This window comes from Manis pentadactyla, chromosome 1 (assembly GCF_030020395.1).
Source record: "Manis pentadactyla isolate mManPen7 chromosome 1, mManPen7.hap1, whole genome shotgun sequence".
In the NCBI taxonomy this organism is placed as follows: domain Eukaryota; kingdom Metazoa; phylum Chordata; class Mammalia; order Pholidota; family Manidae; genus Manis; species Manis pentadactyla.
The window spans coordinates 205,734,789-205,752,069 of NC_080019.1; the positions used below are offsets into that span (position 1 = coordinate 205,734,789).

General features: G+C 51.7%; 1 protein-coding gene across 18 annotated transcripts in view; it reads left to right on the plus strand.

Moving 5' to 3' along the window:
* The window catches only part of ATP2B2 (ATPase plasma membrane Ca2+ transporting 2), a 353,731-nt gene that overhangs the window by 286,306 nt on the left and 50,144 nt on the right, over window positions 1-17,281 (plus strand). For 13 of the 18 annotated variants that reach the window (XM_057506664.1, XM_057506651.1, XM_057506655.1 and 10 more), the window contains 3 exons: window positions 10,064-10,189; window positions 11,844-11,876; window positions 13,055-13,114. In XM_057506664.1, coding sequence (XP_057362647.1) covers window positions 10,064-10,189; window positions 11,844-11,876; window positions 13,055-13,114 — 219 coding nt within the window. The remainder of the gene's footprint in view (window positions 1-10,063; window positions 10,190-11,843; window positions 11,877-13,054; window positions 13,115-17,281) is intronic. The other 5 variants (XM_057506661.1, XM_036923450.2, XM_057506650.1 and 2 more) reach the window with 2 other exon arrangements.

A 17,281-nucleotide genomic window follows, 5' to 3' on the forward strand; every position in this document is an offset into this window, starting at 1 on the left:
AAGGTGGAATTGAGCTGAGTTTTAAAGGATAAGTAGGAGCTTACCAAGCAGAGTTGTAGAGAAAGGGCCCTCCTAGCAGAGGCAAACATGTGCAAAGGCACAGAGGTCTGAAGGAATACAGGATGTCTTAGAAATACAAAGAAGATCTACAGGTCTGCAGGGTAGAATGGTAGAAAGGAGTGAGAAGTTTGCATTTGAGCTGAAACCAGAACAGTGAGAAGAAAGCACATTCCAGGTGGAGGGACAGTAAGTACAAAGGCCCTGGGATCTGACTAAGAAATCCTGGAAAGCCTCAGGTATCCTCTTGGAACTTAGAGCCACATGAGAACTTGGTAAATGGTCATAGCCCTGTGGTCCTGGTTCCAACTTCTAGGCTGAAGTGGTTGAGAGATGGGCAGTCATCCTTGGGGGAAGGAGCCTGCCATTTAGGTGAGCCATTTAGGTCAGTCAAAGTCAAGAGGAGGCACTGGACCTACATGGGTAGATGATCAAGGTTCCAGACAGTTTGGGAAAGGGAGGGGAGGGGTAGTTGCCTGGCAGGAGGCTGGGGAGAAAAACTGACCAGTGCATCACAAGCCAGCCCAGAAGGTGAGCACAGGTGTAGAGACACTCTGAAAAGACAGGGAAGGGCAGATGTGGATGGGAAGTCAGCTGGGCAGCCCAGGCTGAACCAACTTTGGTCTTGACCTATATATCTGTCTGGAAGCCCAGGTAAACAGGCAGACCCTGGGCCCCTAGGTGTCAGGAGGCAGGAGCAAAGGTCTCCCAAGATGTCCTTGTGGGCGAGATGGAGATGCCAAAGGCCAGATTTTGGTTGGTTTGTACTGATGTTTGGATTGCTGATAGGCTGGTGGAAGGTCACTAGTGGCCTTCCCTGGAGCTCTCTCCTACCGCAGTATGGAAAGTGTGCCCTTTAAGTTCACAGAAACCATGAGCACAGGGAAGATGGCAAAAAGAAAACAAGAGTTGGGATCACCAGAGCGCAGGGCAAACCAGACCAAAGAAAATGACACCTGACCGTGGGCTGCAGTGGTGACATTCAGAAACAGTTGTGTGGGGCTGGGAGTGGGGAGTAGCTTAGCCCAGGCTCATGGGGACGAGAGAGAAAGGGCGTAATTGGCCCCATAGAAAGTAGCCTAACTGGAAGGAGAGGAATTCTGTAACAGAACCATTCTAGGACAAAAGAGGCTCACTGAAAGGTAGTGAGTTCCCCATCACTGATTGTATGTGAGCAGGACCTGAACAGGCTGTGGGTTGGGGTGTTGTAGAGTGGGCCCAAGCACTGAATGGGCACAGCATTTCATGACCTCCCAGCTGTGAGAGTCACAGATTCACCTCACCTACCCTCACCCTGTACCTCTGCTACAGATCCACCTTCTTGTTCCCTCCTTCATGTCTTGGCTGAAGCTATTCCCTCCAACTAGAAGGCCCTCTCCCTTCCTTGTTGCACATTTAACTCCTCCCCATCTGCTCATGCCCCACCTCCTCCACGAAGCCTTCACTAACCACCACTGTCCTTTGGCACTCAACCCCATTACCACCTGGGACTCACTTTTCAGCCCACACTGTGCTTGGCTCATGTGGGCACAGCCTCATAATGTTGATTGAGTTTTGCACCATGCAAACATTCCAAATAAAATAAAGAGCAAAACCCAACATCCTGCCACCCAAATAGATCTGATGGGTCTCACTTAAATGCACCCTTTCCATCCTTGGCCACATGCAGATGGACAGACACCACCACGATGCACTTCTGCATGGACCCTCTCACCCAGACAGGTCTGAACAGCTGGGAACCCAGAGCCTGAGGCTACCAGGAGGTCATGCCCAGCTCCATCACTGGGCCCTGCACACTGCAGGGGCTCAGGCACTCTCAGCCAGAGTGAGGAGAGAGGCTGCCTTTGGCATGCTGTAGAAGGAGCAGAGTCGGGCCAGGCTGAGCCAGACCCAGGATTTAGAATGAGTGTGCTGTGTGGTCTTGGATGGATGGTGGTGCTTCTCTTTGTCAACATAGTGATGTCCTGGTATATGAGGTAGGTGAAGCCCTCCCTAGCACAATGCTGGCAGAGGGATGTCCACACAAGTCAGTTCCCTTCCCTGTTCCTTGGGTGGAGTCTGGGCTTGGAGTGAAATAAGCTGGGTTCAAATCCCAACTGCCCTTCATTGGCTGGGAGACCCTGGACAAGCTTCTTACCCTTTCTGAGCCTCCATTTCCTCATTTGTAAACCAGGAGCATGGCCCCAGCTCATGAGGTTGTGTCATAATGTCCATTTCTCTACCTTCCTTCACACTGAATGTCTCCCTGTTCCCTGTTCCCCACTCCCTGGGGTGCCCCATTCCTCTCCACCATCCAGCTCCTCCCCATCTTCAGCCTGCATGAGCCCACCTCCTCCAGGGGGGTTTCCTTGATTGCTCTCTTCCCCACTGCTCTAAACTCTGCATAACTGCCATTTGGATGCTCATTTTTACACATAACCAGACTCCTTGAATCCTTTTCTCTGTCAGCAGGCTTTGCTGGGCCTGCCAGCCGGGTGACCGTCAGGGAGGCAACACAGAGGCATCAGGCTGGGGGAGGCTGCAGGGTCCTCATTGTTCAGAAACCCCCTTCTGGCATCTAACACATTGGTTCAGCCTAGAGGAAGGTAAAGAACACTCTGGTTCTGGGTTAGTTGGCCCAGCCACACCTGGCCTGTGACCCTGGACAGGTCGCTTCACCTCTGAGCCTCCACATCTGTGTCTATGCATTGGGGAAGCTGTGGGAGGGTCCTTCCCCACAGCCTACCCCACAGGGCTGTTGTGGGGACCACATGCATGGATGATGTGACTGTCCTTTGTAAATGGCATTGATGTGAGATGCTGTGCTGTGTGGTGTGGAATAAGCCCAGAGTTTGGAGGCAGAACATCCAGGGGCCAGCTCTCCACCAGCCTCCACTGGACCTCAGTCTCCCCATCTCACAAATGGGGGAAGACAGGCCTTCAGACAGACTCCCATGTCCCCAGTGCTCAGGCACGAAGAAAATCCCAAATGCTTGGAGCTCGTCCACCTGGGAGTCAGGCAGACACAGGCCCATGTGAAGTATCTTCAAACTGGACAGAGTGGAAATGTCCAGGAATCACAGGTCCCCAACTCCATGGGGCCGGGTGGGGAGAGCGTGGGCACCAAAGCAGGAGCACGGTATTTCCCTCGGCTGCCTGCAGAAGCGCCCCCACCCCCAGGAAGGCCGCAGTGGTCCCTTTGCTGGGGAGCTGGAAACCCAGATTTGCATGTACCATCTCCTGACGTTTATGAGTTTGGTGAAAAATTCCAATTTTTTAAAGCCTATGTTGAGTTAAGCAATGTAAGAGTGGGCCCTGGAATACAAATCTGACCTGGGCCTAAGTTTTTTTTTAGTTCTATATTTTAAGATAATTTCAAACTTTCCAAAAGGTTGCAAAAATAGTACAAGGAATTCCTGTGTGCCCTTCCCTCCGACTCAGCTGTTGTCACCATTTTGGACATTTGCTCTCTCAGGAGTCTTCTCTCTCGCTGGCCACGCAGACATGATGGCCCTGGGTCCCTTCACGCTTCAGGCGTGTCTCCTCAGAAAAGGACATTCTCATGTGTAACCACAGCCTCCAGTGCAGGAAAGTCAACATTGATGCAATGCTCTTACCTAATTTGCCATACGTGTTTGCGTCCGCCAGCTGTCCCACAGCATCCTCCCGGCTGAGGCCCAGTGCAGGACCCTTTGTGGCAGCCGGATGTCCTGCCTCTTTGGCCTCCTTCAACACAGAGCAGCTCCTCGGCTTCCCTTTGCTTTTCATTGGAGGCTAGTGGTTCTGAACCCTCTGGGTCATGAGTGAGAGTCCCATGGAAGCAATGACTCCTCTTAGGAGAAATAAATGCCCAGACTTGTGACTTTACAGCCTTTCAGGAAACCCACAGATCCCTAGAGAACCCTGTCTTATCTCGATTTGCAGCTGGAGAAACTGAGGTCCAGAGCAGAAGTGTAAAGCCCCACAGAGGGCAGGGCCAGAGCAAGACCACAGCCTTCTGGCCTCCCAGCCCCATGCTCTTCCTGCAGCCCCCATGCACCAGCTCACCTCCAAGGACACTGTGACTTTATTACCCAGCAGCATCGCCTATTTGAAGCATCTTCCAGTAAATTCCCTTGGAAAAGAAATGACTAGGCACCATTGATGTGGCGTGGAAAGAACAGGGACCAAAGGGCCAGTGTGGGGACTGTCCTCAAAAGCATCAGGGCCTGGCTCCAGCAGGCCCATTGGTTCGGTCCCCTACAGAACTCCCACCCTCCTCCATCATCCTGGAGCCAGAGTGGTAATAGCTCGAGGTTGCACAGGACCTCAGCAAACCTTTTTGGGCCTGGGGCCTACCCTGCCCGCTCCGCAGAAGGCCAGGCACGGAAAGCCAGACCTGCCACCACTGCTGCCACCTCCAGGGAACCTAGGACGACAACGTGACTGCAGGAAGGCCCCATCTGCCGCTCGGCCCGCGCTCTCTCCATTACACTACCCTGCCTCTTCTCCATGAGAGGCAGCGGGGTGTAGTGGATAGAGCACGGGTTCAAGTCCCGGCTCCTCTGCTCACAGCTGGGTGACCCTGGGCCTCTGAACCAGAGAGGCTGCCACTGGGTGGAGGGGCTTGGGGTTTGCAGTTGCTCCAAAACCTACCTCACAGGGCTGTTGTGAGGGGGACAGGCTCATGGGCACTGAAATGCTTTGCCAACTGTCTAGTCCTCTGCAAGCATGTTATTACTGTTATTAACTGCGTTGATAACAATAATGATGAAAGGTCTGCATCGGTCTGGGAATCATACTGCCTGTGCTTGGTGCTTGTGCCTGGAAACGGCCTCCTTCCCTCCTTCATATGTCTACCCACAGAAAGAGACCTTTTAGAAGGTATGACCTTGCCCCTCTCCCTGTCTAGACAGAGGCCTGAAAAGTCAAACCTAGAAGAGCCAGGAGCCCTGGGTTCAAGCACCTGCCTGTACCTGATGTGCTGTGCAATCTTAGCCATTTGCCCATTCTGGGCTCAGAAGCCTCAGAAAAGCCTTTATGTAAAACTAGCCACCACCACCCCACCCTAGTTCTGCCACCAGGAAGTCAGTGCACTCAACTTGCTACTGCATGAGGCTTTGGCCCTGAGACCCCAACATCTGGACCAGGCTGGGTCGGGCCACTTCCTGCTGTTCTGAGGCAGAGATGGGCTTTGAGCCTGCAGTAGGGAAGGTTCTGACCCAGCTTCAGCTGCCAAGAAAGGCCTCAGAACTCCCCTCCAAGGGGAGGGAATGAAGAGTCAGGTGGGACAGAACAGGAAGTTTTAAGCAGAAGCTCCCCTGGGCCTGAGCTTCTTTTCTCTCATGAGTGGACCAAAGCTGGACACAGACACAGCCCCCACCCCATCCCACCCCTGCCTCTCTCTGCTGCCATCTCACTCCTGGGGGCTGCCCCAAACAGCTCAGCCTCTGACTTTGCTCGCAAGCCTTCCTGGAGTCATGCATGGGGCTATATCCCAGCTCTGCCCGGACAGGCTGAATGAGAGATGACCTGTCTGGGCTGCATCCCTGCCTGTGAAGTGGGCGTGGTGACAATGTCCACACAGAGTGGTTGTGACAGCCGAGTGGAAAATGCAGCTTGGAGAGTACTTGGCACATGGTGTACCCTCCGTAAATATCAGTTCTCTTCCTCCTCCCCCCAAAAATGCCTTCAGGGAACCCCTGTTGAATACCAAGCAAAGACCCAACTCTCTACTTAGGCCGCTCTGTGATCCAGCTTCTCTCCCTCTCCTCTCTTTATGAGCCCGAGCTTCAGCTCAGCTGACCCGTTGCCATCGCACCATCCCACCTCCCCATCTTTGTCTGGGCTTTGCACCCCACCAGTCTGCTGGGCCTGTGGATCTCCATAGTCTTGTGTTGTTGTCTGTGACCTGCCTGCTCCCCTCAACCCCAGCTAGACTGTGAGCTCCTAGTGGGCAGGGACCACAGGGGATGCCCCGCCTCAGGCCCCAGAGTCTGACACAGTTGGCAGTCCACTGTGTCTATCAGATGAACAAGTGTGGCCCAGACACAGAGCTCCACATTTGGTCAGTCTGCCCACACGGTCTCTGCTGGCCCGATCCAGACCAAGATCCCAGCTCCCCAAGATGCAGACTTCGAATGAGGCTGCCCTACCCAACCCAGGAGCGGCTTTGTTTCCCTGGGACCCAGGGTGCCCAGGCTTCGTCACTGAGAGCTGGTGACCTAAGCCAGGCCTCCCCATTTTACAAAGAACAGAAATGAGGCCCGGAGAGGAAAGGGCTAGCCTCAGGTCACACAGCAAATGAGAAGCAGACACCAGACTGGTTCCCAGGTCCCCTCATCTCAGCCCAGGGACCTCTAAACACAGCCACGGCCGCCTGCCATGCTTGTGAATTCTGAGGGGCTCTGTGAGAGCCCAGAGGAGGTGGTGGCTGCAGGACAGGGTCAAGGAGCCATGGGCAGTGAAGCCCTGGTGCAAGGCCTTGCCAGGTCCCCACACCCAAACGGTTCTCACCTCTGCTTCTACCCAAAATCCCTGCAGTTTTCCTTTGGGAGATTTAATCAGCCAACCTTTGACTTGGATGTCTGTGGCTCCCCCAAGAGAGCCACAGCCCCTGGGGTTGAACACTGCTCTCTGCAGGGGATCCGGCAGCTGGGGGGTGACCTGGTCTGTTCAGTTCTTCCTCTGGCAGGAGGGACAGCCCGGCTCCAAAGTCCTGGTAGTGGCGAGGGATGGCCCAGTGAAATGTAGGGGGGACAGTAAGGCTAGAATGAATTTGACCCTTTGTAAAAGCATAAAGGCAGCTTTATTGGGGGTGTGGAGGTTCTCCATTATAAATGTAACACACGCCTCCCATGGAAAATACAAAAAAAAGGAAATAGTCATGACAGAGGTGCTAGCGTTCCAGCTACAAACCAGGCTCTGCTAAGAGGAGACTCGCTCTCAGAGTCTGCCCTCGAGGGACCCACAGTCTGGTGGGGAAGCCGGGCCTAGAAGCACCCTCTGATGTGACTGCAGTGGGGCGGTACAGAGGGGGGGGATGAAGTCTTCCTGTGGGGGTCTGGGGCACCTTCGTCCCAAACCTAGAGGAGGAGGTTTATGAGCGAGTGGTGGGGAAGGGCATCGGGGCGGCAGTGATGGGGAGCAAGGTGGGGGTGAGGTGCTGGGCACAGGGGTCCCATTATGAAGGTCCCATTAGTGGGCCCTGGTTCCCCCTGTTTGTGTTTCTTGGGGGTATAGGTGGGCTCCAGGCTCTGCCTGAGCCGCTAAGCCTGGAGTCAGTGTCTGAGCTTATCCTGTGGTGCCCACTATTCCCTGCCCCAGAGACAAAATAACGCTGTCCCTCCGTCCTGGGAGTGAACAAGGAGCCAGCTGGAGAGCTTGCCGTCTGAGAATCTGGGTGCTGCTAACAGCTCGCTGGGTTTTATGCCCCGTCTGGAAGCCTTCAGGACTTGGATGGAGAGACTTTTCCTGCCTTGAAGGAACTCACTGGGGAGTGTCTGTCTGTCCCTGTAAAGCACTTTAAGATCATGAGACCCTGGAAGCCGTGAAGCTAGACCACCATACACATGCACAGGCATGCACACACGGACACGTGCCCCCCCACACACACACACACGATCTCAGGATATCACTCAGATCCCAGAAGGAAAGGGAAGAAGTGGGTGGAACTTCTTGAAAAGTGAAAATAGATTGCTTGCCTAAGGAAGGCTTCAAGTCCTGATTTAGAACCTTTTGACTCTTAGGTTAGATACATTCTAATGAGTTCATTGACCTAGACTGCAAGTCTGAAGCAAATTGGAAAACAAAGAGAAGGCAGCTAGCGATGTCACCCTAAATACAGGAGAAGTGTCATTCAATCTTGAGGGGAAAGAAAGAAAAACTCTGAAAAGCAGAACTGAGTTCAAGAAGCTTGTGATTGGCAACTTAGTCTCAGGGGTCAGTGTCCCTGGACATCAGCCCTCAGACCCTGCCTGGTAAACCCAGTGGGGTCCTCACCATGCAGCCTGAGGATGGTCTGAGATGCTGCACCAGGCCAGGCCTGGGTTCCTACCGCTCTGCTGAAGGTGGCAGTAGGTGCTTCATTGTACAGAGCTTTCTACCCAGAGTGGTAACAATTAAGTCAGAAAAAATGGGTGCCTGGGGAGCCAAACCTCACTTACCTAGAGTCTATCTAGATTCTTTACTAAATAGACTGACCACTGAGGGGGCCTCCCTAGGTGTGCCCTGAGCCTTCTGCAGGTAACACCATTTGGGCTGTGGGTAGCCCTTCAGTTCCGTGGAAGCTGCTAGAACGCAGTGATGTATATCCAGCACCAGCCTGAGCATAAAGAGCTGGGAGTGCCGGGACTCCTGCTGTCAGACCTGGGCTGGTGTAGCTGCCGGCTGCTTCCCGGGCTGCGTCCCAGATGCCCTCCCTGGGGTCCCCTTAGTTCCCCAGTGACGCCATGGCTTCAGTAGGGTTTCCCTTTTTTCTTTTTGTATCTTTTTAATCATGGTAAAATACACGTAAGATTTACCATTTCGATCATTTTTAAGTGTGCAGTTCAGCAGCATTAAGTATGTTCATGTTATTGTACAACCGTCTCCCCCATCCACCTACAGAACTCTTTTCGTTTTGCAAAACTGAAACTCTGTAGTCACAGAACAATAGCCATCCCGCCGCACCCCCTCCCTGGCCCCTGGCAACTACCATCCTACTCCCTTGCTGTCTCCGGGAATTTGGCAACCAGGGACCTCATGCAAATGGAATCATACAGGTTTTGTTCTTTTGTGACTTGTTTATTTCACGGAGCACATTGTCCTCAGGCTCATCCATGGTGTAGCCTGTGTCAGAATTTCCTTGTTTTACGGCTGAATGATATTCCATTGTATGTACATAGCACATTTGTCAGGGCTTTTACCTTTACATTTTATCCTCACTCTGCCACAAATTCCCTGTGTGAATCTTGGACAAGCTGCTCTCGAGCCTGCATGGTAAAGGGGCCTACCTAACAGGAGCGACTTGTTAAGACTCTCAGACTGACACAGGACCCCGAAGAAGAATAAAAATGGAGCCACTCTGACCAAAGGTCCCCCAAAGCTTTCCCTCCTGCCCCTCAAAAGAATTCCTGGGTTTTGGAACCCAGCTTAAAAAATCTAGAATTCTAGCAAAGGGGTTCTTAAGTTTTCTTGCACCTTGGAGCCCTGTGCTACCCCTACTCAGAATAAAACTCTGAATGTGTAACATAAAACACACTGGATCACATCAACAAATATGTGTTGAAATAATTGAATTTTTTAAACGTGTGATACAGTAACTGTATGCTCCTTTATTAGCATATCCAGTGGTCTATTAACAGCCTTAGTTGTAAAATAAGGGTGAGCATCATGATTACAATGACTATAAAATGATATGAAAATACCTGCAGTTCTTGTACTGTGTGTGTAATGGCGTCATGGGCACCACTAATGCTCTTGGGGTTTTTTGCCTTTGTTCATAATGGGGAGAAATGCTTAATTTCAGTTACACATTTGTGAAAATAAAGATGCCATTGTTTTTTTATCCAAGCTCACAGAGCCCTAACTTCTTTCCCCAAATATTTGGGAAGTGGGTGGAACCCATTTTAAGCAGACCTGTCTAGGACCTAGTTGGCATTTCTTGGCTGGTTGCAGAATTAAGCAGAATGAGGCCTGGTTCTAGATATTATCAATAAGGAAAAGAGAGGGGTCCCTGTGTGGCCTGTAACAGTGGGAGAGGAGGAAGGAGAGAAGGAGGAAGAAACTCTCCAGGAGGGAGTAGTAAATGGGAGGTCTGAGCTGTTTGGGGGTCTGAGAACTGAGGCATAGCACTGCTTCAGCTCCAGGCCCATCACAGCATTGTCCTAAGGTGAAATCATTTTCAAAAGACTGACCATATATACATAGTTTGAACATTAACCGTGGGCAACACCCAGGACCTCATCAAGCAAAGAGCTGGTAGCTGACTGGGACCAGTTCCTTCCACTCCTTTGGGGAGGGGAGTTGGGCCCATGCAATGGTAACTTGGTTGTCATCCCCTCCCCAGGGACCCACGTGATGGAGGGCTCTGGACGTATGGTGGTGACTGCCGTGGGTGTGAACTCTCAGACCGGCATCATCTTTACCCTGCTGGGGGCTGGCAGTGAAGAAGAAGAGAAGAAAGACAAGAAAGGTAAGCCCAACCCCCTTGCAGACCAGGAGAGGAGCTTTAAAGCCACATTTTTAAATTCAGTCACTCAAAATAGTTACTCAGTGCCTTTTATGTCCATGCCCTGTGCCAGCAGTTGCCTTCTACATGCTTGAGGCCCTGCTGAGGCCAGGAGGGCTCTGTCTGTTCCATCTCCAGGGTCTTGTCCCAGTCTCTGTCTTGTTCAGTCATGTCACAAAGGCCTTTTCTTCATCCTGGGTTAGGTCAAGAGTGTTTAACACTTTGTTGGGTCTCCAGCCTCAAATGTAACCTGGTCCCATCATCACCCCTGATATCTAGTAGAAATCTCCACTCCGGCATATTCCTGCCGCTCTTCACAACTCCACTGAGCAGAGCTGCAAATCCGCCCAGCACAGACTTTCCCCAGATATGGACAGAGGAGATTCTGGGAAAGGTGGCCAGACATGTGGCTCCAAGTCACCTGCTCAAGTCTCCTCTCCCATCCCCCAAGAGCTGCCACTTCACCTGCATTCTGGCTTCCCCTTGCCCTTGGAAATGAGATTTCTTATCCCCTGGGATCCCCCTCAGTGCAGTGGGCTGACACCCCATGTCACAAGTGCATCTCCAAGCAAATCCAAAGGCCCAAGCTACACTTGGTCTTGGGGACAGCCCCCTTTCACATCTTTAGTCTTTTGCCTTATCTAAGCTCCAGCAGAGGAGCCCCAACACCTGTACTATCTGGAGTACAGGGGAAGAGATGAGATAGCACTTGGCCCCTCCTTGAGTTTTAGGAACAGCCCTGCTACTTCCAGGTCTCAGAGGCCAGCCAGGCACAGAGCCTGGGTCATGATTAAAGGTTACTTGTTCCCGAGGGCACCGTTTTCTAGTAGGGTCCCCCTTAGATGATGGCAACTCCACCATCAAGAGCGATGGAGCTAAGCTGTGATGTGGGAAATCTAGAGGCTAGAGAGAATAAAGGGAGAGCTGCAGTCAAAACTGAGGATGGAGTCCTGGCTAAGAGGCCCTGAGGGTGTCAGGACAGCGTCCACACAATGACATAGAAGCTGTGGCCCCAGGGTGCAGACAGATTGGACAGATTGGGCAGTTGGGCAGGATGTGGCAGGCTTTTCCCTTATTTTTATATATGTGTGTATATATATATGTGTGTGTGTGTGTGTGTGTATATACCTTTTTTTTTTTACCTCACTGGGGCCTGGGTGAGGGGCAGAAGCACCGAGAAGCTTCCTTGGGCCAGATCTGTGTTTTTGAAAATGCTACTAGGAAGACAGGCCTCTCCTGCCCAAAAGCACAAGTCAGGGTCCCTCACTGAATGCACACCTGCACTCCAGTGAGATGGGGGTGCTAGTATAGAGGAAAGAGGTGGGATGCAGAGGGAACATGGCAGAGGAACTCAGGGCAGCCTAAGCTCTCAGCCCCTCTGTGAGCAGCACACCTAGGACTTGGCCCCCTCGGTATTCCCATCCCATCGCTTCCACCAGGGAAGTTCATCACTTCCACATTGCTTAGAGCCCACAACCACAGGTCCCCATTTCAAGTTAACCCCAGGTGTGTGTGGCTGCATGTGTGTGTATATGCATGTGTGCGTGCATGTGCACACATGCAGATGAGGCTGGGTGTGCTTCTCCATCATTAACATGTCTCAAAAATCATCACACAGGTGTGAAGAAGGGCGATGGCCTTCAGCTACCAGGTACAGTAAGACATCCTCAGGGTAGTTGGGGCTTTTAGAAATAGCAACAGCCTTTGACCTCTGAGCCCTGGCCCTAGAGCACCAGCACACCACTGGAGGAGGCCACGTGACAGCTGAGGCCCCGTCCCTCCAGACACTCCACTAGGCACCTATGTCAGGCCAGTCCCATGGAATGAGCCAGCACCCCTCCCTGCCTATCTGCCCTTCCACTGCTTCACCCCGCTAGCCAGTGTAAATGACACCATCACCATCTCCACATAGCCCTCAGCCCCACATACACCACCACGTGTCCCCACAGCCCTCTCCCCCGACACCTGCACCCAACAGAGTCTGTCCCAGCATCCTCTCACCACGTGGCATGGCCACCTCACCCAGTAGTTTTTTTCCCTTCTCCTTCCCATAGAACCCATTTCCCTACCTCAAGAAAGAACAAGAGTGAATTTCGGCTATTTCATACCAATTTGAATTTCTTAATTAAGGAAAACTCACTGATACCTTCTCTGTCCCATGCACAAAATGCAACCTGCTTGATATCACCTTTTAAATGGTGGGGCATCACAGATGGGGTTTACCAGGGCAATCTTTCGAGTGCTGGTTAGGAAGGAGGAGGTGGCCCATAGGTGGTGACCTGAGTTGAGGACATATATCCTAAGTCACCACCATCGATAGATGTTCCTCTGGGACCCAGCAATGATGGTCATAGCAAATACCCACTCAGAATGGCTGGTGCCTGCTCCATACCAATTGGTGAATATTTTGAATTGACTCCTGGCCATCAGCCCCTCTGGCCCTGGTGGGCAGCCAGATGCCCTGCCCTCCCAGAACCCTCTCTAACATGGTTGGTTGGCCCAGCAGGGCACATAGACTCAGACCTCACCACAGAACAATTCCATTCACCTAACTGTGTTGATCACATGTTTTATTTCATCCATGTTTTATTTCTAAGACCCTCCATGTGTGAGTTTTTCCCTCCAGCCTCTATGGTATCTCTATGGGAACATTTCACCCCCCACCCCCAAATTTGAGTTTCCTGATTTACAACAGGGATTTTTTTTTTAAGAATGTAGTCCTGTTATTTCCCACGAATTGGTTCATGTCTTTATTGTCATTGCTCTTCTGCATTGTTGCTTTGCTCCATTGTGACACCCTGCATTTTTCCATCCTTCCCACCCCCGCAGCGGCCGATGGTGCAGCAGGTTCAAATGCTGCCGATAGCGCCAACACCAGCCTAGTCAATGGTATGTCTCCCAAGGCGAGCCCTCCGTCTCGGTTGGATAAGCATCTCTCTCCCCAACTCCCAACTCTGGGCTTGCCTTTCCCTGTTCTGGATGTGCAGATCTTCGCTGTGCATGGGCAGCTCTGGGGCAGCCATCCTCTCACGTGGGTAGGTGCTTAAAAGAGAGGCCACCCTGGGGAACCAGCTCAGCGCCCACTCGCGGCTGCCGAGATGGTGCGGGCTGCTGATGGGCCCTTGAGTCCTGGTGGAGCCCGGAAGAGGGACGTGACCTTGGCTTCCAATTCGGCTCCCAAGAAGCAGCATCCCACCTGGTGTGGCCCTCTCCTAAGCACATTCCTGGCCCCAGCTTTGAGAAAAAGGCCTGGGGTCAGGACCTGGGCTGAAACTGGCATCTGGGTCCCCATTGAAGGCTCCAGTCCTTGATTCTAAAATTCCCTCAAGGTAGGAGGACTCAGACCAGGTTCAGTTCCTCAGCCCTACCCCATAGCATGGCTGAGCCACCGATAGACATTTCTTCTTCTTTTTCACGGGTTTGCTTGGGCTCAAGCCTAGTTCTGTCCCTCAGATGTGGACTGGTGTTTTCTGCTCCTGTCTGTGCTGGGGCATTCATCCTGAGTCTCTGCATTCTTACTGGCCCCCTCAGGGATGGCAGGCAGGGCAAGGGGCTGCCACTGGACCTGGGGTCTGCATCTTAACCTCCTTACACACAGTCAGGAAGGAATTGCATTCACTTGCTTCACTTGCCTCCAAGCCTTTAGAAGATTTCTTTATCTATATCCTCCCATCTTCAGAGCAAGGATACTTCTGTTTACTCAGCTATGTCCCCTGTCCTCAAATTAGGTAACATAATAGCCACCCAGGCTGCTCCTGAACTGCTGAGACCTGCTAGGGCTCAGTTGTGAAAGAGTCACCCCAGAGAATCCCCCAAAGGAAGGGAAAAGCCTTTTCTCTTGATTGCTGCATAACAGGCACCAGGCCCGGGGTTCCTCATCTATTACATCATTTACTCCTTCCCATTCCTGGAAAACATGGAGACCTGTCCCACCTCATCCTCCCATCCCCTGTCCCAGGCCTCTGGCCAAGCCACTGGATTCCAAGTGACCAGTCATGGAAGCACCTAATAGATGTCAGGGGCTAAGCAAGACACTTCTGTAAGCAGCACCTTGCCAAAAAGGGCTAATTCGGGTATGGGTCTATTTCAGGCAGAGGAGTAGAAAAGAGGACAGCTTGGGGTGTGGGAGGTGTCATGCATCAGGGGAGGTGGCAAGGGATGACAGGGAGAACCATGCAGGCAAATCCACAGCTGTGGGGGAGAAGGAGACAGGAGGTGGCACCCTGCTTCCCCCAGAGCTGGTCCCAAAAAAGGGCCAGCTTCACTTCCAAACTGTAGCAGAAAACTACAAGTATGCTGAGAAAAAAAATTCAGGAAAGATGGGGAATATTGTTTCTTGACCACCTACCGTATGCCAGGCATTTGCAAGCATTTCATGGTCTCCGACTCATTTCATCCTCATGACAACCACATGATACAGAGTTTATTGTCCCCATTTTAAAGGATGAGGAAACTGAGGTTCAGGGAGATTGAGACACTGGTCCAAGGTCACAGAGCAGGAAAGCAGAGCTGGAATTTGAACCCAGGCCTGGCTTGCTCTAAAGTGTGTGCCCCAGTTCCTGATCTGAGATTCCCCAATGAAGTATATCTTGTAAACTTCACAAGGGCATTAAGAGGTGTGCACCCAAGAAAAGGCTCCTGTGGTCAAAGATATTTAAGGACTATGGAGAGAATTGGTTTCTTCCTCATTACAGGACTTTGCAGTGCCTTGAATGTGCTGGGTTGTAGTGGAGAGTTAAAGCCTTTTCTACATAACAGTGCTTCCCAGGCTGATTTGGCTGCAGGACCTTTCCTGGCTGAATCTTTTGGGATTGGTATGCCCTGGGCATCTCCTAGGAGCTTGTTAGAAATGCAGAATCTCAGGCCACACCCCAGACCTACTGAATGAGAATGTGCACCCTAACGGGAGCTCCAGGCTGCAGGTGCAGTGCATTAAAGGTTGAGAGGCGCTAGGCCGAGCCTTGGTAAGTTAGAGAATGAGCCATTCCTTTCCCTTCTTTCCTCTGAGCCAAATCAGGATGAGTTGGATGTTGAAAACAAACTCAGGGGGCAGTATTTCTCCTGACCTCACACCCCAAGCCCCTCCCAACTTAAAGTTGGGGACATTCCATTCATCCTGGAAGCCTATGATTGCCAGTATTATTTTACTATTTATTTTATATTTATTAACATATAGCTATTTGATACATCACCTGTAATCACAATTAATCATGCATCACTCTTAACTCCAGGCATAACATCACAACTCCTTTGTGGTGCTTTTCTTAAGCATCGCCTGGGTTGAATTTGTCACATTTCACGGAGGAAGAAGCAGATGCTCAGGGAAGAGAAGTGACATCTCCCAGATCTCCCGGTTAGTGGTCTGTCTCCCCAACGCTTGTTATTAAGTCCCCTTACCACAAATTCCCCACATCCATGCTTTTCACACCCGTGTCCCTGGTGATGCATGAAGAAAACAGAGCCATTTGGCGAAGCTGCAGCTGGCACCTGCAGAGTGGCCCCTTAGTCTCCCCCCTAGTTTCCCATCTTGGGTCCTGACCTCCATCTCAGCTCCCCTGAAACACAGCCTGTCTTCCAGGTCCCATGTGAGGCTAGAGCTGGTTGTCCCCCCACCACAACTTTGGGCCAGGTGAGCACCAGTTTGGCTGGGCAGAGCCCCAAATAAGTCCCTTGCATCTGAGAAACCAGGCCATCTGCACTAAAGCACCCCCAAAACACTGCTCTCTTCCTCAACATATGCACTGGTGATTATTTTTCTGGGCACATGGTCACTAGGGAAATGGTAGAGGAAATCACTGGCTTGGTTAGTAGGCACACACATCTGGTAATACGCAATGCAAATGAAGGCCCCTCTACACCATCTAAAGCCAGTTATTGAAGTTGGGTCCTCTGATACCCTTCAGCCTAATTCATAAAATCATACTTAAAAAAATAGTTCAGTTCACTCTTGTTTGTGCTAAAAAGACTTCTTCTGTTTTATTTTTTAATCCAATAGAGAGAATGTTACAAGAGAGCAACAGGAGCCTTTATCTTGAAACCCCAGGGTGCGTCACTGTCCCTTTGCTGTGAGTTGCTGTGAGGAGAGTAGGTCTGCAAGCCAGGAAGGGCACTTCTTCCCTGAGTCACCTATCGTGGTGACGATAGTGTGCATGGAATTAATCAGCCACAGGGTTATCATCAGGCTGCTCCATGAATTAGGGCTGCCTCTGAACCTCCCTTGACCTCAGTTCCCTCATCTGTAAAATGAGAGTGATGAGAATTCTTCCCACCCCACCTTGCCGGGTATCAAGACAACTGAAAAGAGATGATACTTGAAAACTGCAAAGGCTGAATGGGCAAGTGGTTATTATTAAGACAACTTTTAGCTGCTCCAGGAGTTGAATGTTGCATCCCCATTTTACAGAGGCAGAAGCTGAGGCTGGCAGAGGTAAAGCCACACAGCTAGTTGGTGTCAAAACAGGGATTTGGGGAGCCCAGTCCCACTAGAGCTGCCTCCATTCCCTCCCCTGGGTGCAGAGGGGCTGAGAGGTGACTGCGTTCTTCCCAACTGGGACGAAAACATGCAGGCACTTTGGGGCCAGCTCTCCACTTACCCGCTGAGACCAGAACAGGCTATCTCCCCCTCTCAGCCTCAGTTTCTCATCTGTAAGTGGGTGTAATGCAGGAGCCCCTTTTTGCAAGGATGTGGTGAGGATTAGATGAAATTGCAGAGGTCGAGGATGCAGCTGGCACATGGTGGCTTCTCCCAAAATGTGGGCTGTGAGAATCATCTTCAAGGCACATGTCCAAGGGTAACAGACCTTCTCAGACTCCTCCTCAGGCAGCAAGGCCTACAGGCAGAGCTCTGGGTGAGCTCAGGGGACAAGTGGGCACCCTCTCCCCACAGTGCCAGCCAGTGAAGGCAGATGTCTTAGCTGCTAGGTAGTGGTCACCAGTACCTCCCACCCTGCAATCCCAATCCACAAGCTTCTGGCCAAGACTGGGTAGGGGGCCTCCCACGCAGCCCTGATTAGGAGTCAGAGAACCCCAGACTCAGCCTCTTCTCCAGCACTAGGT